Below are 26,113 nucleotides of genomic sequence, written 5' to 3'. Positions count from 1 at the left end.
GCTGCTTCTTCTGCTCTTTAACCAGGTCACTCAGCAGTAGGTCACATCAGAGCTTCATAGAGAGTTTCTGTCAGGAATACCTCAACCTTATTTATGTGGTGTCCCCAGGCATTTTCCAGGAAATGCATCACCTCTTTGACAGGCCCTATGTCAGCATTCCATTAAGCTACCCCCCTGGTCTAAATCTTAAAATCCGAAATAGACACTTTTTAAATGCAAGTCACCCTTAATTGAGGTCAGTTTCTGTTAACATAACTCATAGCAGCAGACAAATTAAAGTTTCTTCAGCTGGCCTATGATATTGCAAAAAGACAAGATGTATTTAAAGTGAAGGCTAACAAAAGTCATGACAGGCTGCTCTGAAAATTCATATGTCTGCAATTTGAGGTGCAGATTTGTTTTTATTTTAGTGATTTTTCAATGTGTAATATTATGAGGTGAAGACCAAGGTTAGTAGCAGGCCAATAAATATGTGTCACAATGGGTCATTTATTACCAGCACAATGCCCACTTTTCTCACATGTTATCAGAGTCTGCTCTCTTCTCCCTCCAGCAGCCTTCTGGGAGGTGCCTGGTGTCAAGAGAGGACCTGTATGTGTCTGGAGCAGGAGACAAAAATTGCTCTAGGGTCTGAAAGTCAGTTTTTCTGGCCTCAGAAAGCAGGCTACCAGCTTATGCCCTTTAGCACACAGCTGATATTTTATACTAATGAAGCTGTTACTGCTGCAGAGGGGCTCATCATCTCTCTCACATACTGTACACATCAAAGTTACAAACAGGGCTTATGTTTCAGGGTGTGAGGTTGGTAGTCCAGGCTGTCAGGAAGGGTAGAGCTATGTGCTGACATGTCACTCAAAATAAATCAGGCTTATCAAAGTGGCAGGTGTTTGTCCACCTGCTATAAACATCTCCCACACCTCACTCCTGCCCCATCTCTCTGCAGATTATTTATAAGGCTGCAGGTGCCGTAATCTGCCCCTGTTTACTTTCTTGCTGTGGCTCTAATATCAGGTCAGTGATCCACAGCTGATTTACAGTACTATTTAGCGAGGTGAGTAATGACCCTGAAAAGTTTGGCAGGATTGTTTGTAATCAGCCGAGGTCAGAGATACATGTGAAGTTCTAACTGTAATTACAGCCCCTGTAGAACTCACACCCTTATGCACTGCAGCTGATCATCTGCCAGTCCTGTGCAAACTGATCACTCCAGTCTCCTCTTACTTCTCTTTTGCTGCCGTATGTTCATGTGTAAGTCCACATTCATGACATCCCATCTCAATGTCAACTCTGTAAATAGCTTCTTTTTTGTAAGATAGCCCTCTGACAGAGGAAGTGAAGGTATGAGGGTTGAGTTACAAGAGTTTGCAGAGCTAAATGAGTCACTGGATAGCAGATTGTTGCCATCACTCCCATTTAATGTCAGCTTTGGCATGTCCAAGTGCAGGTCCTGCCAAGCTAACAGGAGCTAATTTAGTGTCTAGGCTACACATGGAGCAGCTCATCAGTATAAACTGACAAAACAACACCATCACTGTTGGATGCCGCAGAGGACACTGTGGTAATAGTGTCCTCATAAGTTTAATTACTAAATTTTCTCTCATTGGTTTTTATAAAATATAACAGTGGCACTTAATGTTTGTGAACACTTGAATATTAATTTCTGCTTAAGTATGACCCCAAGCATAGCAACATTATGAACAGGGCCAAATGAAATTATGTAGACAAAATATTCCACTTAGTCTTTTAATTGTTAAGGAATGGTATACAACATGACATATCTGTCAGTGGAATGAATGAATGAATGAATGAATCAATCAATCAATGTCCAGGCCCATCTGTATCAAAACTAATTAAAAGTATGACATGACCAATGACATATGTCACAGATTGAATATGGTTTCCTTTTAATTCTGCATGTTCAATATCCAAGTTTGAGATACGTTGGTGAAACTCTCCTCAGGGCTTCAACAGAACTTTAGACTTCCTGATTCAGCTGGTCACATTATTTTATGTGTATATTAATGAATTCAACATAGGACTATAAGCGTGCTACGAGTAATTATCATGCAAATTTAGGATACTCATTACATTTGTATTACAAGAGTAGCAGGTGGGGTAATTTGAGTCATTTGTGCCTATATGCAGACATCAGGATGATGGACTGCATCTGAAAAAGACAAGCTGAGTCGGTCAGTGGATCTATCGCACAGTAAGGAGGATTTAGGCTCATCATAAAAGATTTCTCCGTGCCTCTTATTTCACTTGGACATTTTTATGTTTTTTTTATTTTCTACCTCATTGCAGCCGTGAGCTGCCTGCTGATTTACACACACTGGCAGTGAAGCTCAGAGGCCTCTAGAGATGGTGCCCTCTACCCCTCCAATTTCCCCCTTTGTTCCTCAGCCCTCTGTTGCCTTCTCAGTGCCACAGCTGGCAGCACCTTCATTCTGGGTCTGACCGAAGAGCTCCCCCTCTACTCATTCCTCATCTCTAACAAGACATGAGTCTGGAGGGACTTGATCTTGTGACATACAGAGAGCAACGTCTCCCTATGCTGAAACACAAATTTTATATAACGATGTGCAAATATACATCATGTCTGAGCCAGAGCCTGTCCTATGCCATGTTTACATAGTGATAAAACAGCCAGTGGCACAGACAGTAGGTATCTCAGTGCTCACACTTCATTGAAAATTCCTATACACTTATGAATGTGTGAAAGTATAAAACATATTCCCTTATATCAATCACTGTATTGATAAATGAGCATTTATTTAAATATGAATATATACAACATGCTACCTTAACCCTTTGCCCTTCTTCTCATCCCCCTATTATGGTCTCACATACCAAAGGAAACATCTTTGCACAAAAAATTTTATCAGTTTCCTTTTTCCCCCTCAGGCCCATATGTTCAAGGCAAGTGCTGGTTTCACGCTGATCAGCTCTGATTGCAAGGGATAGGAAGCTGTTGCTCGCCTTGGTACAGTGATCACGTCCGTTCCCAGTAATTGCTACATCCACACACCAAAAGGCGACAGCATGTGGAAAAGGGAAAAGCATGTATGCATAACTGAGGACAGGTAAGGCTGCTGGGTTTGATGGATGGCTGATAGCTCTTTTGTCAGCTCATTTACATCAGTGGTATTTGAGAGACAAAGAAAAATGTTTCAGCCTTGAGGAAAAGAATTTATTTATTTTTATTACCACATTGAGGCAGGAGAAGGGTTTTGGCTTTTGAACATACACGAATGAAAATATACAGGCACATATCTACAAGATTGCAGAATTTCTGTGGCCATCAGTAAATCAATGCCAAGTATTGGCATGATATATCAATAAGTTTGTTATTACACTTCAGTTAATTTAAGGCTCCCACAGTTATTTTCCTTCAGTGAATGTGGTTGGCTTCCTATATAATAAGCTGCACATCAATATCACCAGCTAGTGCTATTATCATATCACAAGTGTTAGTGTATAATTCTGGCATGATTTCTTTAGGATTCATTTCCTATCTATTGCCATGACAGCCAAGTTTTTCTGATATTGACTCAACTTGGTTCTGCAGAGTTGCAATCACAGAGATTTAATATCTCCAATGGTGCTGAGCTGCTATTGCTACTAATGGGTTCTGTATAATGTGGCACTTAAAATGCATGAGCAGCCTCTGATTTATCTGTAATTTGCCTCTACTGGAGCATATCTCCCTCAATACCTCCATTTGTTTTTCAGCTCTCCAAAGGAAATTTTCATTGGGATTTTATATTGTATCAGACATTAAAACTGACATTTGTTTTTTGTGATTTTACAAATATATCAACGAGAAATCATGACCACATGAGACATGACATTGGGTTTATATTGAGCTGTTGAGGCAAACCAAAATGCATATTTAGTCCAAGGCAGCAATGTTTCTGTTTCTTTATGAGATTTTTTTTCTTGTTTCATATACTGAACAACAATTATTTCAATCACTTTGGACGGAGCATTTCTGGACATGATGAACTAATTTCATCCATTCTGAGAACTGAGTTATTTCACTGAGTAACTATATTTTCAGTCCCTATAGGAGTCATCCAAGACACAGCATGAAGCTGTTAACAGATAAATGGCTCTAATGGGTTTGAAGTTTTCAGTGTTGTCATGGCTGCACTGACAAGCTAGGGTACAGTAGCTCAAGGTTTACAGCCATTGGACTAGAGTCACAGACCATTACAAGAACAGTCAATATTTTTGGACAGGTCAGATTTAAACCAGCAATGTTTAAATGTTTCAATCAACCAGACAGTAGGTAACAAACAGCGCTTCACTGCTACAAAAACCTTACAAGATACTAAGCCATGTGAGAGGAACTAAGGCATGTGTGACACATTATTCATATCATATTCAAAGGTCATTCAAAGGTTTTCTTTTAACATTTTTAAATTATATTTTAGACAAATCCCTGTCCTTGACCATTTATAATCTATTTGTTTTTGCTCATTAAGCCTTTTAATACTGAATTATGTATTATTCAAGCACAAAAAGACACTTAACCTAAGGTATGAATTGTCCACACATAACAGAAAACTTAGAGAGAACTGATTTCAAAATGTATCTTTAGGAGTTTTGTTGAAACAAATCTGTTGCAAAGACAAAATTTGTCCCCGTTTCTGTAGTTGCATCTACAAAACATTTTACAGCCAACACAGTTTGAGAGACATAAATAGTATTTTTACACCAACAAGGTGATTCTCAGAGCTATAAGCCAAAAACTTGTAATATCACAGCATGTAGCATTTGAGGAAAAAATGAGAAGTGGTATACCTAAAAACTATTTACAGCAGATGAGCAGTACCTGAAAGAGATGTCCCGAAGAAAAAAGAAAAAAGACCTGACACAGAACCTGATGGATGCATCTGCAACCCAGCATCCTTGAATAGGATAAAGCGAGTAAATACATTGATTCTTTTCAGCTTCTCCTTGTGCCTTGAAACCACATATGTTTCAGAAGCTGTTGTTCCTTGCACCTCAAAGTGTTTCCATGGATTTAGCACAATCAGTCTGATTAACTCTTGCAGAGGGGTGAAAAACCACTATTCTAAAATCATATTCCCTTGTTTATTATTTTCATGAAAGCAGAGAAGAACCTGTCTAACATACCAGTCTACAATATCCCACTTTAGTCCAGTCAGATGGGTGGCCATATTACATTATTCAAATTGTTTTCACCTTAAGATTGTTTTTAATTTCTGATGAGTGGTGACATTTTCATCTCTTATCAGAACAGAAATGTTTGATCATAACATAAATGAATTACTCAGAATTCATTTGCTTTACAGAAAAACACTTGAAACAGAAAAAAAACATACTGGATCTTCTTACTTGAGGGTCAAGAGGAGAAGTTTTTGCACCCATCTGTAAACATTTGTACTAAATTAATTTACATGTAATCTAAATTGCTTCTATAAAATCACCTAATTCTAAAATGATTAAAAAGTAATTAGATTTTTTTAGGGGCACAAGTTGCACAAGAGTCTAAAGATGACATATGACTAATGGAGAACATGATAAGAACATCATGACTGAGAAACAGAAATTGTATGGCTTCTATGTGCATACATTTGTACATCCTGGTGTCACTTCAATATCCAAAATAAAGCTAATCTTGCACTGCAGAACTATATTTAAAAGTGCACAATACTGTGCTCTACACTTCAAGATCTAATAAAGGTGATGTGTGCATGCTCAACACTAGCATATGCAAATGCACACAAGAACACATCAACACCCTGACCTCTTTAGGAAAGATGCACCACCTTCATGAGTGGGCTTCCATCCATCCAAACTGTATAAGGTAGACCCACTCAAAGGAAGTGGGTCCAAGGTGACGACAGCTCTTCTTTTCTTTGTAGCATAAGCCCATTGTCTGTTCCTGTCCTGAATTTATAATGAACCACTCAGCTGCTGCAGAGAGAAACAGATAATCCAATTAGTTGCACTGATATGCTAATTTGCGTCACTCGGTTTAGTGCTCATTTCCTCTGTGTAGCTATGATGGTGCTCACACTGGAAGCACACGAATGTGATCAACACTCACAAACACACATGTATTGAGAGAAATGTCTGCAGTGAGCAAGCTCATAGTAACACAAAGCAAGGGAGACAGATAAAAGGCTAGTTTGCCACTACAGCTGACAGTTAGCTCAGCAGGGAGCTATGTAGCCTGTCTACCTGGTGGCCCTCTCAGACAGGAGCGAGTCCACTGAGATTTCACTGGACCTCCTACCAGCAAGATCTGACAGTAAGGCAGTATAAAAACCCCCTCAGAGACCCTATTACACATGTCATACTGCTAAGCACTGCAGTGGCCAGCAGATGACAAGCATCCCTCATCCCCCATATTTTTTTAGGAGTGGGACTCACAGAAAGACACATTGGGTTGTTATTGTTTGAGATATTACACTGTTGTCTGCACATATTGGGCCAGGTTCACAGTATGAATGCACAAAATTCATGATGTTTCTGTACAGTTTGTTTTGAAGCAAATATGGACAGTTACAGCAAGGTTTCACAAGATAAGGAAATGTACAAACTGTGACAATACTGCCACCTTCAGGCAAGTTATTGCTACAACTTTCTTGCAAAGAAAACAATCCTAATACACGAAAGCTATACAAAGGAGACATATACAGATGTGTCTGGTTTTATAAAAATAAAACAAACTAGTAAATAAGAGCAACTATACTTTGTAGCCAACAAGAAAAGTGATAACATGGTAAAAGGTAGCTTTTTCTTGTGATACATTGAAAAAGACTCCAGCCTTCTTCTAGTACTCTTCTAGTACTAAGGTGATGTTTTTATGTAGAACCAGATGAGCAACTGAGCATCTCCTCCGGACTGGTTCCTGTGAGATCAAGTGAAGCTGTTCTCTTAGCTTTACTTATTGCCAGACCTTTAATCTTGTGCTCTGGATTTCTACACTCTAGGCTGGAACAGCACATGCAAGAACAGAGATTAATTAAATTAGTTAATTAGGCAGAAGGATAGCTCCTGATTTCATAATTCATTACACAGCAGATTTTAAACTCCACAAATGGATTTTTTTTTAAAAAAAAAGCTGATCTCATTTTGTGTGGATTTCCCCAACGGGACTGAGTAAAGTACAGTGTTACGGTACCTATCTGAGTCAGAATCACAGGACATGCTGACATGCTGTAGGTCTTCATCTGAATGGAATCTCCTCAGGCCACTGTGCTGGACAGCCTGGGCTACAGAATAGGTGGTCCTTCCAGCAACACAGGCCTCTATATTGGACACACTGAGTTGTGACTGCAGGAAAAGGTGCAGGCAGCTGTCAGATAGCAGCAGAGGACTCTGAAGGATTCTGGGAAATTGGGACAGTAAATATATAAAGGTTGAAGAATTCAGTTTTATCATGTTGATGCTAGATGTGAAAGCATAAGTCATATGGTGTGGAGTAGGCGGGAACCAGTGCATACTAGTTGTGTTATGTTTGTGATGTGGTATGTCAAAGTTCGTAACTGCATTGATCTCTGAGGTCTATCTTACTGTTCTAAAAATTTCTGGAGTCCTTTCATCCGCTCAGTAATCTGTTGTGCATTGTTTAGACTAAAGAAGGGGTTTTTGGGGGGCAACTCTGGAAGCTGTACCCTGCAAAAAAAACACATAAAAAAAGCAAAACCACAAAGCTGACAAGAACCATGTAGCAGACTGAATTTATCATAAAACCCAAAATTGTTTTCATGAAATTTGTCATTTCAAACTCCGGAGAATGCACTTACATTAGCATTGAATTTGCCTGCAGTTTCTGTCTGAGCCATACGAACTCACTGTACCTTCTCCTCACACTTGAGATCTTCTTGGTGAAACAGACACTGTCGGTCTAAAACAGAACACACTATTGCGACACAGACATTATGATGAAATGCAGGAATTACAGTAACTGTATTGTTATACTTACATGTAGACAAATTTCATAGTCTATGTAGGCATGCCAGAAGTCATTTTTTTGTATCCGTGGGTCGCGCACCCAGACACTGATGACCTGCTGCATGGAGAAGGCAGGAGAGACACTTAACTAAATCCACTGCTAATAAAAGACAAAGGTTTTTATGGGCAGAAATGAGGAAGTGCAATGACAAACACACACACACACACACGCACACAAAAAAAAAACAGGATTGGAAAATCACAGAAAATCCTTTCTTGCTTAGTATGTAAAGATTGTTTTTAAGGCTGTCACATTTAAAGTGACTCAGTTTAAAGAATAGCTTCAAACCTACCCGAGTGCTTTCAGTTTCTCCTCTCATAATCCAAAAAGCCTGAAGGTTGAATCCCAGTAACCTAATATTTGACAGACAATGCTGTGTTCAGCACTGAGGGTCTGCCTTTTCTTTTCAATTTTATTATTCAAGAGCAAAGGTTTTAAGTAAGGTCACAAGACTGACATAAGCTCCTCCTCAAAACAGTCAAATAAAACCTGCATAAAACTATGTTTACTGCTGGTCATTTAAAAATGAATCCAAACACCTTTAAAGCTTACAAAGGGAGTGATCGGTTTGTTTCAGTCAAAAGTAATCAAAAGTGTCACAAAAGTTTTCCTTTATTTAGACTTCACAGATCAATGGTCAATAATTACAGCAGTCCAGTAGCAGGTGTGTTGAAAGAGGTTTCAGGTTCAGCTGAGTGTCCCATAACAGTCATGGGAGATATGTAGTCAGGACAGTGCCATCAGAACACAAGTATCAAGTACATGAAGCTGTGTAAATTCAATGCCCCGTGTAAATGGACATGCTCATAACTAAAGTGCTACATTTAACAGTAGTTCTCCGGGTTATAGGCTCCTTTCAAAAGTTTTAAATTTCAATAGATTTACTTTAGAAACATGATGTACAGTAATTTTACCAGGACTTTGCTTTGGGTAAAAAGACCAAACTACCAACTTAGTTTCTAGCAGTTATAACCAAATAAAAGGGAGAAATAAACATGGGAAATTTCTGTTGGGCAACTTTTTTTTCTTTTAACATTTTACATCAACCACGAGGTTCAAACAGAAACACATTAAAAACGAAGTGTGGCAATAAAAACCAGCCACAATAAAGGTGTGAAACAGCAGGTCAACAATTGTCAGCTCAAAGCAAAACCTTCAGGGATGTAGCACTGACGCTGTGCTAAAACACACGACAAAAAGCACACGCTAACTAAACAACCCTCCCAGTGTGAGATACTCGTTGATTAACAGGATTAAAAAATTAAATATCTTGAAACAAAAACATATCCACAGTGATTTAGTCCGCTACATAATCACACAAGAAAAAGCTGCAACAGGTTAGATCAGATCACCTGCTCTGCACTAAAGTTAGTTTGAGTCTCCATCTCTGTGTCCTCAACAGCAAAGTGATCTATAATGAGCACCACGGGGCTGAGAGCACTTGAGAGTCCATCTCTGCTGAGGATCTGGCACCTGCCAGAATCTAAAACTACCTACAGCAGGGTTTTTTTTTCAGACATTGTGCCTCTAATGTTAGCTGATGGTGGACACTTGATGGATGTTAAACTAAGCTTCGAGTAAGAATGCAGCTGTTTATCAGTTCTTCTCCGCAAACAGCCCACACAAAACATTTTTTATTTTTCATTGCTCCTCATCTCCACAGTGCCAGGTCAGCTTCTGCTCGTAGAAGTCGATGACGACCTGGGGACATCTGGCGCTTGCTTCACGGGCTGGAAGCAGGGCTACCTCATCAGAGTTTTTCCTGCCAGAAAAAGCACAAGAGAAGGAAAATGCTGATATGCTGATATTATAAGAGAGAGAGAAAACCAAAGGACTCAACTTAACTTATATCACTTTCTGATTACTGATGCTAAAAATATAAATCACACACACACAAGCTCCAAAATAATATTTCTCAGTGTAATTATTTGCATCTTTCAGAAGACAACAGCAAATAAAAAAAAGAGGGCTTAATACTGCTCAGGGCAACACTGTTACTCAGAGTCATGGTCAAAAGTTTAGTTTATGTTTTCATAGTGAACACGTGTAGTAAATATTGTTATCTTCCAAAGTCCACATGTCCTTTGAGTTTCTAAACATAAGCACATTATCAAAAAAGAGCTCTGGATTTCATTCAAAGTGACCTTTGGCTTCTTGATTATCTGAACTAATCTCCTTCTTAGCTATTGAAGACTTTCTGTTAAAAATCCTCTTTGCTTTACAGGGAATCAGTGACAGAATTTTCTGTCATCTTTATTGCTTGGACTTGAAACTATATAAGTCCATTAAAGGATCATAGATCAAGTTCAAGTTGAAGCCCACGCATACCAAATTGAGTTCACTTTACACAAGGAGCTGGGACAAAAGATTACTTTTCAATAAAGTTTGACTATGACAAACCTGAAAATGATTCTACACCAAGACTCTTCAGCCAGTGGCTGAAACTGAATGTTTTGGTCAAGAAAAAAGGGGAAGTTCATGAAAAAAGATGAAGAAGATTTGAGACCATCAGTGCTGCCAAAGGTACTTTGCACACATTCTAATACTCATGTAAAGTACATCAGAAGCTTTTGTTGTAATGAATTAGAAAATACCGTGTTGACTGATTAAGAAAAGTAACTTTCTTTTTTAAAATGAGTCTAAATAATCACATGAAAGATTTTCTATTTTGTTCTGTATTTGAACACATGGACACCTGCTAGTGGGAAGAATTATAGGAACTCCTTGACATTTTTTTTGTATGAACTCTGTATATTTTGCATTAAAAAACAATCAGTGCCCTTGCCATGGCTAAAATTTCCTTCAAATAAAAATTCTGCAAAATTAAAGTTTTTTTCCAACCACAGGACATTTGTAGAACAGACTCAAATTTTTTTTATATCTCTAAGCTGGGGATCTAAAATTCCAGTCTTAAAGGGCCACTTTCCTGCACGTTTTAGATGTTTCCCTGCTTCAACACATCTGACTCAACTAAATGGATCATTGTGCAGAACTTGACAACAAGCTGTTGGATCCATTTAGTTTAAATAGGTGTCCTGGAGCACAGAAACCTCTAAAACCTGCAGGACAGTTGCTCTTTAGGGCCGGAGTTTAAAAGCCCTGCTCTAAGCCAACAACCCTGCAACATGCACCAACATCTCATTACCCAGCAATAGGTTCACATTAGGAAGTTGAGGGTTTGGGTCTAGTGTTGGAATTTCTTTATCCGCTTTCTTTATTTGTCAGTTTTGCCAGTTTCCTTTCATTTCTCTTTTTCATCGCTGGTTTTTGTTTTCATTTGATTAGGTTTATTTACCAAGTTTGTTTGATATTAATGGTTTTGCATACAATATAATCTCTCAGAACAGCCATAAAGTGTAACTACATGACGAGGTGGGAAAGAAACTGGGCCCCTTTGGGTAATAACATCTATATTATACATAGTTGTAGGTCCAACAAATATAAATGGACAACATTTTTCTTAAATTCTCTTTTTATTTTCTCTTATTTTGAAATCAATATTCCTGTTATTTTCAGTCACTCAGAGAGTATATACATACATAATTTTAGAACTACTTTTAGATTCAAAACCCTGCAAGGATTTTTACTGGTAATGTCAAATACATGGTGGTCTTGTTACAACCTACCGCACTACCTGGGTGGGTTTTTAACATAGTGGGGAGATCTGTAACAGACAAAACAAGCAAAAACTAAGGCCACACCATAGCATATGCTTCCAAAAGATGAGTATTGCAAAAAAATGAACTATCTAGAACAAATGGGAAACATTTTGCTCGCACATCTTTTGGCTTTGATTTGCCAGATGATTTTATAGTCTGTTCAAATGTTTTTGTCATGCCGTCTCAGTATCTTCAGCGGCTTTTAACATTTCTAAGATTTCCTGCAGGCATACCTCTGTCTTTCTTTTTCTTCTTCATTGCCTAGGCATGCTTTGAATTGAAAATTTTTCCTTAGTTCAGTGTAAGGGGAGGTTATAACACTTTCAAAATATACGTTCCACCCCAGCCGTGTCAGGCATTGTTAAGCTAAATTTATAAGCAAAGCAGTTTGACATTACAAACAAGAAAATGCATCACATTTTGTATTAAGAGATTATTTCATTTACTGTAGGTCATATGATTTTATCTTGTATTGTACAAGTATTAAAGTTTAGTGTAGGTCAAAACAATTACTTTAGTAACTCAAAATATTTTTTTTCTCAATAAAATCTGCATGTCTGTTTCCAGCCCATACAACAACCATATGAGATTGAGAAGGACATGGGTAAAGACTGAAATGATAATATGACTCCTAGCTCATCCTGTGACACTACAACTCTCCCCATACCTGGTCTCAAACCGGATTCCCTCAACACCTAGAAATTAGGTGCTTAGAAATTCTGTCCATGAAAGTTATGAACAGAATCTGTGACAAAGGGCAGACTTGACTGTGACGCTCTGGCACCAGTTGCACAAGGACTGGACAGCTTGTACAAGGGGGTCTAGTACTCTGTACTCCTGGAGCATCCCCCACAGGAGTCCCTTGGAGGACACGGCTGAACGCCTTGTCCAAGTCCACAAAGCACATGTAGACTATTTGGACAACCTCCCATGCTCCCTCCAAGACCCCGAAGAGGGTGTAGAGCTGATCCACAGTTCAACGACCGAAATGAAAAATCATACTGATATATACATATATACATATATTTATATATGTATATATATAAAGCATCCCCTATATATTATATTATATTATATGTAGCCAAATGATGGTACTTATACAAGGTCAGTGTACAGAGGAAGTGGTGGAGTTACCATTTGACCAGAAACATGAGCTCTCCCTTTCTGTCTGTGGACCCAATGATGCATTCAGGCTCTAGGTAAGCGCTGAGGTTTGTCGGGGCATTTGGTTGGTCATCATCTGACTGGAGGACATTGCTGTCGCTACTCACAGCCTGAGACTGCTCCTGAGACTGCATATAGGTCTGTGGGGGCAATACAAAGACAAAGTTGAAACAGCAATTAGAATAAACCATAAACATGAAATCTGCATTAGCATCTTTTTTTTTTATTATTTCTATACTGTACATGCCCATTAGAGGAAAAAAGAAAAATAATTTTTACTTTTTTAACTTTCAGAAGTATTGCGAAACTGCCTTCTCACACCATTTAGTTTCATGTTAAGACTATAAACTGTGGTAAGAAAAAATCTGTCAAAGGGATCAGATGATTTTACTTCACTTCAGGGCAGAATCACATATTTAGATGCATGAGCTCTGTAAATAACATGGAAAACATCACACACAGACATTTCCACCTTAGCTTTTGTCACACACTCACAATTTCCGTCTCTTGCTCTGTCATTTCTTCTTTGGGAAAGAACTCTTGCTCACTTTGCTCCTCTTCGTTCTCCTCTGAGAGATGGGCGTTTCTCAGGAACTCTTCAATTAGTTCAGGACAACCCAGATTGTCCTCCGGTTCCCATGTGTTTTCTGCACTGTGATCACATAAAGACGGAGGACAGCGTGCATTTCAGTGTCACGGATAAACACATTTTTTTACCTAATAAAAAGCAATTAAGTGTCTGCCTGTGCAGCATCTCACTGACTCAGTAAATCCTTTCCACTTCAGGAAGTACTCTACTCTTCCGTTCAACACTCTGCGGCGAATTATTTTATCAACCACAAACTCTTGGACCTCTGCAGTCTCCTCAGTCTTCCTCTGTTTGGCAGTCTGCTTCTTTCGCATTCTGTCAGGGTAAAGAAGAACCAAATGAACGCTGGCCAGACCACTTACAATTATGCGGAACAGAAAGTGTCGGTTTGTAGTTAAAACACAAAACAATATCAGAAACAAGCACTTTGATCCAGTTCCTGTTTTGACATTTACGGAACAACATGGCAGAGTTTGGTACTCTGTTGTGCTTTTCAGACAATGATCCGTACACTTGTTATAGCGCTCCACCTGCTGTTGCCTTCGAGAGAATAACTACTGCTTCTTCGTTTCAAAACGCAACATGTTAGTATCAACATATGTTCACTTCGACAGTTTAATTACGAGCATATTATGCAGACAGCAGCCTGAAAACACGAATGAAATCATGTGTGAGACACCACACGATAAGAACAATATGAACGTACGCTGCCGGTGTTTACTTTATCTCGGCGGACAGTCTGCTGCGGTGAGGCTGTTCTCCTCTGTGCTTGTCGCTGCAAACTATCCGCACACAGCGTCGTCGACGCTGCTTTGTGCGAAAATGTGTTGGTCGGCGTGTTTAAATGAGAAAAACAACTTTTCATGAATGAGTTAAAATTAAAGATGGCCGTTGAAGCTCAGAGGAAGTGGTTGCCAAGGGAAAAGGTCATGCCAGGAAAACCGGGTGGAGACGACGGGGACGCGCACACCAACGGCCAATCAGAGAGCAGTGCGCTCGCCCGTCCCCGTCCAATGGTCCGGAACTGCCCTGCCACCCAGGGGTGTCAGCTGGGTATAACAGGGGACTGTGTGTGCAGCCGGTATTTGTCAGCGACTAGGCAGATATTAATGCATTTTAAAAATGGTATTATATTATATTATATTATATTATTAAGTTGCACTCAACACTCATTTTACCTTTATAGATGCTAGTAAAGGAAAGAAAAAAAAAACAAACAAAAAAAGGATCATATTAAATTACCATACATTGTTAAGGTCATAAGATTAAATTGCACCTCATATAAATTGTATAAGTGGATTTAGTTAGGATTATTTAGAATACATAAAAACCCCACTTCATATAACAGAGACTTGGACAATTTTTCCTAACATTTCCTAAAAGTTGGATATTTTTAAATAATTTATTCGATGTGCATTAAATTCTTAGATATGTGTGTGTTTGCTCCTTTAGTAATGCTGATTTCTTGTAGGTTAGGATTTCAATCAGCACTTTCCTCGAAGATCTGTTCTCCTCAAACTCCTGTACCACACTGTGAAATCACAGGAAAAACGGCCTTCGGGAGATTTGATTGACAGCTCTCTTTTAGCCAATGAGAAACCCCAGGGTAACTGATTGGCCAAAAAGTTCCACCAGCGGCTAGTTAACCCCTTTTCTCCACACTATATTGTAAAGCACCACTGGGGGACGCTGCATGCATGGGTTGGACATTTTGAACTACAGCATGTCCCTGCACTTGCTTTGCGCATGGATCTGTGCAATTGAGCTCACAGCAAAAAACAGCGGAAGAAAAGCTTTTACTTAGTTGTGGACTCACAATGGAATTGCATTTGGTGCACTGCTGTTACAACACTTGGTGTATTTGTTCAGGAAATATCCAAGCACTACACTACAATGGCACAAGAAGACTGTGCAGAAAAGCTATTGACAGAATGATACTCCAGTTTCTCAAATAAAAATAACAAGGAAGACCTTTGGGATATGATTAAAAGTGTTTTTAGCTTTCAAAATTCAGAAAAAATCATGTAAAAATGTCTCCAGTGACAGATTAATGTGTGGCATATATTCTCTGCTGAAAGAGGGGTTTATTGATCAGTCTTAGGAGGACAGGAAACAGGTCTTATGCAAGGTACAAATCAATATGTGGTCATTTGGGCTAGCCATCTCTGTCACATTTAACACCAATGTGCAGAAAGTAGATGTGTTGGTGTGATCCATAGGATTTGTAGGTTTGATAAAGCCACCATGGTAAACTGCTGTTTTCTTGTGAATTATGTTTGTGCTGAGGGTCTCTGAACAATCTAACAGCATTGATGGGCTTTAGTTTGCAGCTTCCTGCTACAAGTGGACATCTTTTTCCAAAAACTTACTTTTATCTGACCAGATTTTCTCTGTTTGTCTTCTGAACTTTGTAATAAAAACCTCTTCAGCTAAGAGGGAATTTTGTATCTAAGGTTAAGTGCTTTTTGCACATTTGTTTATATGGTTGTGTTCAATTAGCTGCTGGTTTCTTAAACAGGAATTCCTACTAAAAGAAGTGTTTCTAATCTGAAATTTCCCTGGATAAATAAAAGTTGTATAGAAATAAATGATGGTCTCTACTCAGTTTCAGTTAGAAGCAGAGTTATACATACAGAAATAACCCATCCTTTCATTGTTACCATTTTATCAAACATAATTTTAGTTGGTAACTTTTTATTATTCTTTATGTTTGTATTCCACCATATAACCCACATGTACAGTATTATCTACATGATCCTCAAAACCGTGGCAAGACATATGTTGATTATCAGCTCAAATGACCTACTGTTGCCCTCTAACCCCTCCCTGTCTACTCATGAAGGGTTTTACCACTTGTTGCCATAGTAACCGAACAGCTAATAGGGTTGAGCTGTCCCTGCAGGCACAGGAATGGCAGTAATGCATGCAGTGATGTCCCATCTGGATTTACGGCTCTACTACAGTATGGATAATTTTGGGGTCTATGCACCAAACACAGGTATTTAATTTCAGCTTCAGAACACATTAAACACACAATGGTAATTTAGACATTAACAACTTTTTATAAGTTTCCAATGAGGATACAGTTTCATTTCATTAGTTGTGACAACTATGCCCCTACAATTCACAATTTCTACACCAAGACATTAACAATGATAATTGGATGTCTGCTATTAATAATTCAAAAGTAATTAAAAAAATATTCTATTACCTTGACTTTTGAAGTTAGAAGGTCATGGAAGTATTAAAGATGTTTTCTGAACATATTTAATGCCTTGTATGTGTTTGTAACCTAAATAACTCACCATCAGGTAATAATTAAGTGATTTGAGGGCTTTTTTAATGCTCAAAACCAAACACATTGAACCCAATATTGACCCTGGCACTAAAATGAAATACAGCTGTTGATGAAATGACATGCTCCAGTGTACAGGGTGAAAAGATTTATCACATTATGGTGTCATCCCTTAAATCTTCTGCATTCCATCTCAGTCAAGCGAATTCCTCTCACCCATTGTGAATGCAGCCTCAATACAGATGGGCCTTGAAAGCCACCCTGCCAGAGCAGAAATAAGTCCGGATGGCTGGATCCTGCTGTGAGGGCCTGTAGATGAACTCAGTAGTGGTCTGTGTGTCTCAGGGAAAGCTTGACCGGATGCTTTTCTCATGAAGGGCTACCAGCATTGCCTCTGTTCCACTGAGGCTCTCAAGTTGCAGACAGGGTGGGGAATTCACATCTCTCCTGTTGTTCTTTTCAAGCACTTAACGTGGGTGTATAAGAGGTTGTGAGCAGTGAGATTTCATTAAAGGCTTAACTAGACTGAAAGAGATTTCTGCAAGGTCACGAAAGGCTTACTTCATGATTGATGGAATATAAAATTCACATATTGCTTGCTTGAAGACCATCATTGTATATGATACAGAGACACACACTGAAGGGAAAATAACATTCTGAGAGCTTACTGTCACCATTAGTGCACCTACCGGGCCTCAGCATCTATATTCTCCACAATCTGTTTCCAGATTATTCTCAGTCACATGCTAAATCAGTCAATCAGAATTGCATATATGACAGGTCCCAAAGCAGTTCGTATTCTCCTTGCAATAAAAAAGAGACAAGGAACCTTTTTGTGTTTTAAATGGCATGGGACAGTTGACCAGCTGGATTCACCAGCAGAAATCTCTTTCTTTTTTCAGAACATTTATTGGTGCTGCCAATTTCCTCTGAGTTACCCCATACCTGGTAGGACTGAAAGGGTGTATTTATTCGTTTATATTATGTGTAGAGTTACTGGGATTGAATCCATGTCTAGAATTTGTGTTTCACAGCATGTTTCAGCTGAGCAAGAATAAATCAGCTCTGTATAAGTGTAACATGTTGCTTCAGCCTTCAGCTTGGGGTTGTGATTAGTAAACTTTTTGCTGAAATTTTGATTGTTTTTGTGACTTGCACATCATGGTTAATCCACAACACAGACAGAAGTAAAAATTCTAAAGAGAAAGGAAAAATTCTGTCATTCAAATAAAGTGATGTTTCAAACACTGTGTTCCTGACAAACTCTGTTCAATGTAGGAAAGTAAAAAAATCTTAGGATTTCCTGTTGCTGAATCCGTGGACAGATTTTATGACTTTCACATGTATTTTGGCTTACATATAACCATCAAATAAACAATAAAATGTTGTAAATAGTGCAACCCCAACTCCCCTAACTCCCACCACTAGCTCCTCAGGTGGGTTCATTTCAGATCAAGTAAAACTGAGACAATAATAACTCAAACATGACTTGCAAATCTTAGCCAAACTGATGATAACAAACTGTATTCATGCAGAATTTAAGAAGTGACAACTCATTTATACAGAAAAGGCTTTCAACGGTGAGCATTGTTCCCTCAGCCTCAGGATGAGGCGATGAATTTTAGAAGTAGTCAGTGGAAATGACTCTGTTGCCCCGCCACATCCATGGGCTTCTTAGATCAAAAGTTCCAGTTAAGCAATGTGCAGCCCATTGGATCCTATAACATTCTGATTGGCAGGTGAATGGCACCAGTGACAAGCAAGTCCCACTCCCCCCAGGGACTAACGGGGCACATAAAGGGAGTGCCTTTGAACCTAAAAAGATTGCTTTCCCCCTTGTGATACCTCCTTTCTCCCAGCCTCTCTGTGTTGTTCTCCCCACATTTTTCTTTTATTGGTGTTTAGTTCATGGGATTTTTGTAACTGAGAGAGCTTGTGGGCTCAAGGCAGAAAAAAGTAAGTGAATTTGAGTGAAGTCCTTTTGAAAAGCACAGACAATAATGTGTCTCTCAGGTCACATGTCTGACAACCATGGGGCGGGGGGAGAGGTACAGAGAAAAGAGTTTATTTTCTCCCCCCACACACCACACACCACAGCCATAAGGCTGCAGTATAGGGCCGCAGCCACCCAGACAAGGACGATCACCGCAGCAACAACCCCCAAACTGAGCAGGCAGAACCCCCGGTATGAAGGATCCCCATGAGGAAAACACTGGAGTTAAAACAAAGATTAAATAACCTTAAGAAACAATAAGCTAAGAGTAAGTAAATAAACAAATAAACAAATAAATAAAATAAATACAGTTGAGTAAAATGAAATGAAAATAAAATAAGATATAAAATAAAATAAAAAAAGCTTAAGAGCAAATAAAATTTAGTTTAAAGCTAAGCTAAAATTTTGTGATTTTGTTGAGAATGTAACAGACCTGTTTACTATCTTTGATGTTAATTGACTTGAGGAGAAAACAGCTTCTATATCCATTCAAAATGAAGATATAAAGGGTCTGTATTAGTAGTATCTTCACACATATTTAAGTAATTCATGCAATGAACACTGATGCACTCCCTTACCTTCACTCACACTGGCTTTTTTACATGTCGATGAAAGTCTGGACAACCATCCACACTGGTTGCACATAGAAACAGACATTTTTTTTTCCTCAAAAGCACATTAAATGTGGACTCACTTGACCTCAGAACACATGTCCACTTTATTCTGTCCAGCCAAGAAGAATGCTAAAGTGAGTAAAAATGTTTTTCCAAGATACTTTATGCCATGTGGCCGTATTGAACAGTGTCACGAGTGTGTTTTATGCTGTGCTGTTTAAGGTCATGAAACATATATATAAAATTTATTAGATTACTTTGCACAGGACGTCATCATGGATGATGGCTTTTGTTGTGTCTGCTGTTTCAGTTTCTCCAAATGTTAAAGGTTCCCTCATCATTCAGCAAAACTAAAGGGGAAGGAAACTCGGACTGTCTCTTTCAGGCAGGCAGAGACTGTGACCTAAAAGAATGACAGAAGAATGATTTGGTTTGACTGCATGAAAGAGATGAAGAGCATAGATCACTTTGATACTTTCTTTAAATCCTCTCAGTCATCATAGCAGCAGAAGATGACTAATGACCACACATGTTTTTAATGATATATAAAGAACTTAAGTTTTTCCAGAAAATGAGTTCAAGATATATCTGGATCTTTTCATGCTGTAATTCTGTAATATATGACCTTTGCATCTTTGCTCATAAATATGAAAATTAGAAACAAAGGCCAGACTGGAGCAAGTAAAAGGCTGAATGGTATCATGCACTTTAGTGGTGGGAAGACCTTTGCCTTAGTAAATCTCCTTGTCACTATGCAGCTGCTGAGTGTCTGCTCTCATCAAGTGCAACTCCACAAACCACAGATTCCAGTCTGTTGACCTTTAACTCCATCTCTCTCACAGCTGTATGCTTTGAACTTTTGATCAGCTCCACATCTAATCAAGATTTAACCCCTAAAAGCCCAGTCCCACCAGCATGCCATCTGGAAGATTAAAACTTTAGGTAGGACCTGTCAGTAATTACCTTGCAAAGCCTGAATAACAGCACACACACACATATATATACATACATACATATATATATATATATATATATATATATAGTTTATAACTGCCTTGAAAATTTGATTTTGATGAAGTACGACAGTAGAAAATGATTTAGTGTTTATTTCATTTTTATTTTTGGAGTTGGATATTTTGTGTTGAGTTTCTGTGCAGGATTACCTTCCCGGAGTTACAACTTTTGCCTGGCAGCAGATGACAATTAGCACATTAATTAGTTTCCTTCAGAAGTTCTGAATTGGTTACCTTAGGGCAGAGTTTAATTTTCCCACCGTGCACCCACTTTGCCCCAAGCTAAAGGCTCTGGCATGCTGTGACGGAAACAATGGCTGTATTTTACAAATCTGATAATCTAAAGTCAAATCAATGTCAAGCAGCAGCTGGCTTGTCATTTTTTGCCTATACAACACTTTGAATACCACTGAAGATCATGAAAAATGTTATCCTGATGTTTAACAATTACCGTGTCTCATTCTTTCCATAGCACCCTTTGAACAGCTTTTGCTACGATGTAACAACAATGCTGCCCGAGTTACAAACTACAGACCCGTGTGCAGACATGAGGTTGGAATCTATTTGTTAAATTTCGCAAACTTAAAATTATTCCTTTAAGTATTTTGATTTCATGAGAAAAGCATGGTGTGTAACATTTGTTAAACATGTGCAGCACACAAGTCTGAGTTCAGTTAGACCAAAGCCTGTGCTGATTGTTTGGAAGACAGCTTGTCTTTAAGTAGCCAGCTTTATAGTTAATATGAAATATTTGCTGGGTGCTACAATCTGTTTCCATTGCTTGTTGACGAGTTGGTGTAGAGTGCTGGAAAACCACAAAGATTCCCTTGGTTGGAAACATAGGCTGATACTGACAAACCATGAAGCAGATTTACATTCTCCCCCTTCCAAAATGTCATCTTCAATTTGAATCCTACCAGCATACTAATCTGGAAACGGTTACCCACTATGTCTTGAAAATAAATTGTTTGCAGCTGAGAGTCAAAAGTGAAGGAGGAAGGAACAAGTGGCAAAGTCCCCTCTGTGTAATACCATGTTTGGGCCAACGCACAGGAAACAAGCACTCAACAGTCAGGAAATGGAGTGGCAAGCGCAAGCCGGTTTGGATTTCCTCTCTTATTTTCAGACGGACCTGTTAGTGTGGAGACACAAGGGCTCCAGCTTTTGTTCTCATCGTGCCAATAGTAAACAACTCTGCAGCGTTTCAAGACCTTAAGTGCTTGTGATGGCTGAGTGGTATGCTGCCATGAGGTCGCGAGTTTCTCAGACCTCAAGATACTCCCCTCCAGCTGCTCCCCATCCTCTACCTCCACTTTCTCTGTCTTTGGGTTTGAGCCAAATCAGTGGATGTAATGTAGAAGATTTTATATAAATGTGTGTGGAAGCAGGAGATAACATTTCTCTCACTTTTTTTTAATGATGTCATGTGTGGCTGCATTTCAGCAGTTTAAATGTCTTTAGGATATATTTTGGATTTTTGGATATTTGGATTCCAATATGTTGTGTTTATTTTTATTATTATTATTATTATTGTTTTATTTTAAGCAAGAATTAGAATGCTCTCTTTTACTAAAAGAAAACTTGTGATTATCACATAGTACTGAAATACATACAGAAAAACTACAATGCTTAGTCTACTTCATTGACTAGTCTTAAAAACTAATTTAATGTTTTTGCCATATTTTACTAAGACCTGCAGGACGAAGACTTGTGTCACACTGGGACCTTGCCAGTAGGGTTCATGTTTCACCTTGACCCAGACTGATGAGTGAAATACTACAGCAGCCAGCAAAGAGAGAGAGAGAGAGGGAGAGAAAGAGGGAGAGAGAGAGAGAGAGAGAGAGAGAGAGAGAGAGAGAGAGAGAGAGAGAGAAAGGCAAGTTCAGGCTAAACCTTAAATACCAATGACAGAGTTTGAGTAAAATGATATGTGTGCAAAGTTTAACACTAGTGCTGCTCAAGAGAAAAAGATCTCTTTGTTTTCACTTAGATGCTTAGATATATGTGCATACAATTCTTTCTGAAGTAACAAATGAATTGTACTGCTTAATTGAAAATTAAACCTAACATTCAACCTAACAAATAAACTGTTTGTGTGTGTGTGTGTGTGTGTGTGTGTGTGTGTGTGTGTGTGTGCGTGTGTGTGTGTGTGTGTGTCTTACACTCAAAATGATTTTCCAAGTATTGTATTCCATGTGGAGTTTGGGTTTATATCCACACCATGGTTGTATCATTTCTTAATGGGAGTGCAAGCTGTATGCTAGAGTAGTTACCATGTTAAAACCAAGCATGATTTCAACATGGGGCAGGTTGGGGGTCCACAGCCTTTTGGTAGTTCTATGAAGGGGGTCCTCAGGGAAAATAGGTTTGGGAACCACTGAGCTGTCAGAACCTTGTAATACAAATAAGTGCACAGAATTATTCATCCCTACAACAATATCTTTGCACTACTGGACTCTTTCTAAAGCTTTTAATTTTTGCATATTGTTATTTAGCATGTAAACTGCATATATATGCAATTAGTAAACTGTTGTTGAATTAAAGTGAATTTATTTTGATTAAACTGAAGTGAAATAATATCTAAGGCAAGGGTGTTTTCTTTACCCCCTGCAGTAGATGCCTAAATCTACCCGATGAGCTTCTGGTGCTTACAAAATTTTTTTAGAAGGGTTTACAATCAACTGTGTGAAGTACTGCAGTCTTGTGCAGTGGCTGAACAAATATAATAAGCCTGGAAAAATGCTAGAAGGCAAACTAGCTTCACCAGGTTAAAAGCCACTGCCACTCCCTTCTACCATCTAATGCTGATGTTTTAACCCCGAAAGAAAGAAAGAAAGAAAGAAAGAAAGAAAGAAAGAAAGAAAGAAAGAAAGAAAGAAAGAAAGAAAGACAGACAGACAGACAGACAGACAGACAGACAGACAGACAGACAGACAGACAGACAGGATGGATGGATGGATGGATGGATGGATGGATGGATGGATAGATAGATAGATAGATAGATAGATAGATAGATAGATAGATAGATAGATAGATAGATAGATAGATAGATAGATAGATAGATATATTTATGTGCTATTAGTAGCACTTACTCAGTAATCTTTCTTTTTTTCCTTTTTTATTTCATAGAATTACTCATAAAACTAAACATTAGACACATACAACCTTTTTCTTTTGAGAATTAAAGAATAACTAAAATAAAGTGAACCAGCAAAACTAATAACATTTTATGGAAGCTAGAATCTTCAAGACAAAAATTTGGGTCAGAATCTGGAAAGAACAACAGGTGGTTTAGACTCATGTTGACAGATTTTCACATATTCGAAGGTCAGAGCTGGCTGGATGTCCATGTAAAAGTCAGCACTGCTTCACAACGATGTAAAAAAGCACCTCAGTGGAGAGGCATGCCTCTATGGTAGTGATTCATGGCGTGGAGCTCAGGGCTAAGTTGAAGTCAGTATAAAGAATTACACTTGAGATGATATATTCTGACTGTGCATATGTGAGAGAGATGAAGAGAGAGAGGGAGTGAGAAATGACTGAGATAAGGATTTAACTTTTACATGTTTGCAGTGTTTGTAATTTCTTCTCAAAGGAAAACCTCCACGATTGAGTTTTAGGCAAGACTGAGCTGTTCTCATGGAGCACTCGATTATGTTGTGCTAAGGGGCTAAAATCCATCCAATCCAAGGAAAACACAGCAGTAGCAACAGGGCTCTGATAGAAATAGAAATCTATTCAGTCAAAAACTTCAGATGCATTTGCAGAATGAAATTCCATGCACATGGCACACATAAAAAAATAACATAACTTACAGGTTAAAAAACAATATGATCATATTTAAAAATAATTAAAAGTACACTAAAAGAAGAATAAGTTAAAAGGTATGTTGGATGAATAAATAATAATGCATACATACACACATATACATATACATCTTTATATATTTTAAACAAAGCTCAATACATAAGGTAGAGGTTAAAAAACAAAAGTCTCTCTGGCCTTGCTGAATAATGGAACAACTGCTTGTGGATGTTCAAGCTCTGTATTGATCTCCTTTTGCAGACAAGGACAAAACCTCTACGTGGTGTTGCTAACAGGTTTTTTGTCTAAAAATGTTGAGGTTAACAGACATGCCCCATCCTTGATGAGGCTCAAGATTTTTTAGAATTCAGCGCTTTGCTTCTGTAACTGGTAATTTCAGTCTGACTTTGCTTCACTTTTACATCTCCTCCATCTCCACATGTGGATGTTTCCATCTGTTTGAAGAGAGGTTAGAAGTTGACTGGCAGAGGTCCTGATCTCCAAGTGATTGTGGCTCAGTGGAAGGGGCTTGTTTCCATCAGGGGTGAAACAACCGCCCGTCCATCACCCTGACAGAGCTGACAGCCATTCAACCAAACCAGAGGAGTTCCTGCCAACAATCAAAGGGCTTTTCAGTGAAGGAATCCAGCTCTGGTCTGTCATCATGGAGGGGCGTTCCTAACTGTCAGCAGGATACTCTGGTTACCTCCTCCAAATGTTTTTTCTTAGAGTATTTCTGGCTAAATCCATGTCTTTGGTCAGATGGAAATGCTCCTCCTTCTTTTCCTTTATGACTTTATGAACTTTTGCTATTTTCCTGCAAGGAAATAATTTTCAATTTTCCATTTTACTTAATTCTGAAATGCATTTTCAGTGACAACACTGCCCAATCTACACCTCAGTAAAGCCAATGCTCCCATTCACCACTTGAGGGAGGCAAAACTAAACACTTGGTGATGGAGCAGCACTGCTGGAGAAGTGTTACAGAAATAAATACTCAACTCACATACTTCACAAACAACTTGTCCAATTAATAATAAAAGTAGGTTAATTTTGAAATTGCTTTTTCTTTCACCACTGTACCTTTGCCACAAAAAATTTCTCTGCTATGCATAGGCTACCTGAAATGGGCTATGTGGGCATAGAAAATGGATGAATTTAAAAAAGAAGCTATGCTTTGCTTGTTTAAAGGGTAAAAAAATTGCTTATCAATGTTTTTAAAAGAAAATGTTTGGCCTGCAGCTAGAAATCTTTTTAGTAACTAATTAACTGTCTGAATAACCAAACAGAAAAAAATAAAGTTTTTCTATGATTTACAAAAATGTGAAGCAAAAAAATAAATAAATTAATTAATTAAAAAAAATAAAATAAAAAAAATAAATCCAATCTTCAGTGGAAAGTTCATCAAAACTTGGTCTGCAGTAATGTGGACTGTTCAATGTCTAAATGATAAAACATCCAAGCTTTAACAATTATTGTAACAAATTATATAAATGTATATAAAAAGTAAAACCCAAATCCTCAAAATCAAAACCATTTGCATGACAGAGTTATCAGCTATGAGCTCTGTACACTTTGTAAAGGAATATGATATTTCGGCTAGGACTTTGGTGCACAAAAAAGGTAAAAATGTTTTGTTATGTGTTTAACACTCATTATTATTTTAAATCACACCAGATGTCTAATTCTACTGATTTTAGCTTCACACACATCAGACATTAACAAAAACTCTGTATTCACTTAAAGTACAGTTTCATAGTATAGCACTCTCTGATGCTTCACTGGATCTACTACACCACCAGTGAGCTGCCTGCACGAATCAATTATTCATCTCTATGTCATAACACTGAAGATGCTTTGCTTTGATTGTGACAGACAGCCAGACAAGGATGTACAATATATGGAAAAGAGAAAACACTCACCAATCTCCTCTCAGTCTGTGGTTGTATCATGCGACTGCCTGAAATAAGACGTCTTTCTCCTCCTGAC

At 38.4% G+C, this 26,113-nt stretch overlaps 2 protein-coding genes across 3 annotated transcripts; both read right to left on the bottom strand.

Moving 5' to 3' along the window:
• Positions 1–3,237: 3,237 nt before the first annotated feature.
• On the bottom strand, positions 3,238–8,391 carry snx10b (sorting nexin 10b). Its single transcript, XM_041988401.1, has 6 exons — positions 8,286–8,391; positions 7,964–8,050; positions 7,785–7,885; positions 7,552–7,653; positions 7,160–7,366; positions 3,238–6,969 (listed from the first exon to the last, which is right to left on the bottom strand). Exons 1-6 carry the CDS (start codon positions 8,310–8,312, stop codon positions 6,840–6,842), a joined length of 654 nt encoding a protein of 217 aa, XP_041844335.1. The 5' UTR covers positions 8,313–8,391; the 3' UTR covers positions 3,238–6,839.
• Positions 8,392–8,589: 198 nt separating this feature from the next.
• cbx3b (chromobox homolog 3b) lies at positions 8,590–14,352 on the bottom strand. Of its 2 annotated transcripts, none has more exons than XM_041988403.1 (5): positions 14,127–14,352; positions 13,580–13,720; positions 13,312–13,468; positions 12,787–12,956; positions 8,590–9,755 (listed from the first exon to the last, which is right to left on the bottom strand). In XM_041988403.1, exons 2-5 carry the CDS (start codon positions 13,717–13,719, stop codon positions 9,635–9,637), a joined length of 588 nt encoding a protein of 195 aa, XP_041844337.1. In that variant the 5' UTR covers position 13,720; positions 14,127–14,352; the 3' UTR covers positions 8,590–9,634. The 2 variants fall into 2 exon arrangements, with proteins under 2 accessions (XP_041844337.1, XP_041844336.1); XM_041988402.1 differs by having other exon boundaries at positions 14,112–14,350.
• Between the last annotated feature and the right edge of the window lie 11,761 nt (positions 14,353–26,113).

The sequence above is a fragment of the Melanotaenia boesemani genome, chromosome 6 (genome assembly GCF_017639745.1).
Source record: "Melanotaenia boesemani isolate fMelBoe1 chromosome 6, fMelBoe1.pri, whole genome shotgun sequence".
Taxonomy (NCBI): Eukaryota; Metazoa; Chordata; class Actinopteri; order Atheriniformes; family Melanotaeniidae; genus Melanotaenia; species Melanotaenia boesemani.
This window is presented reverse-complemented; position numbering and strand designations above follow the sequence as displayed.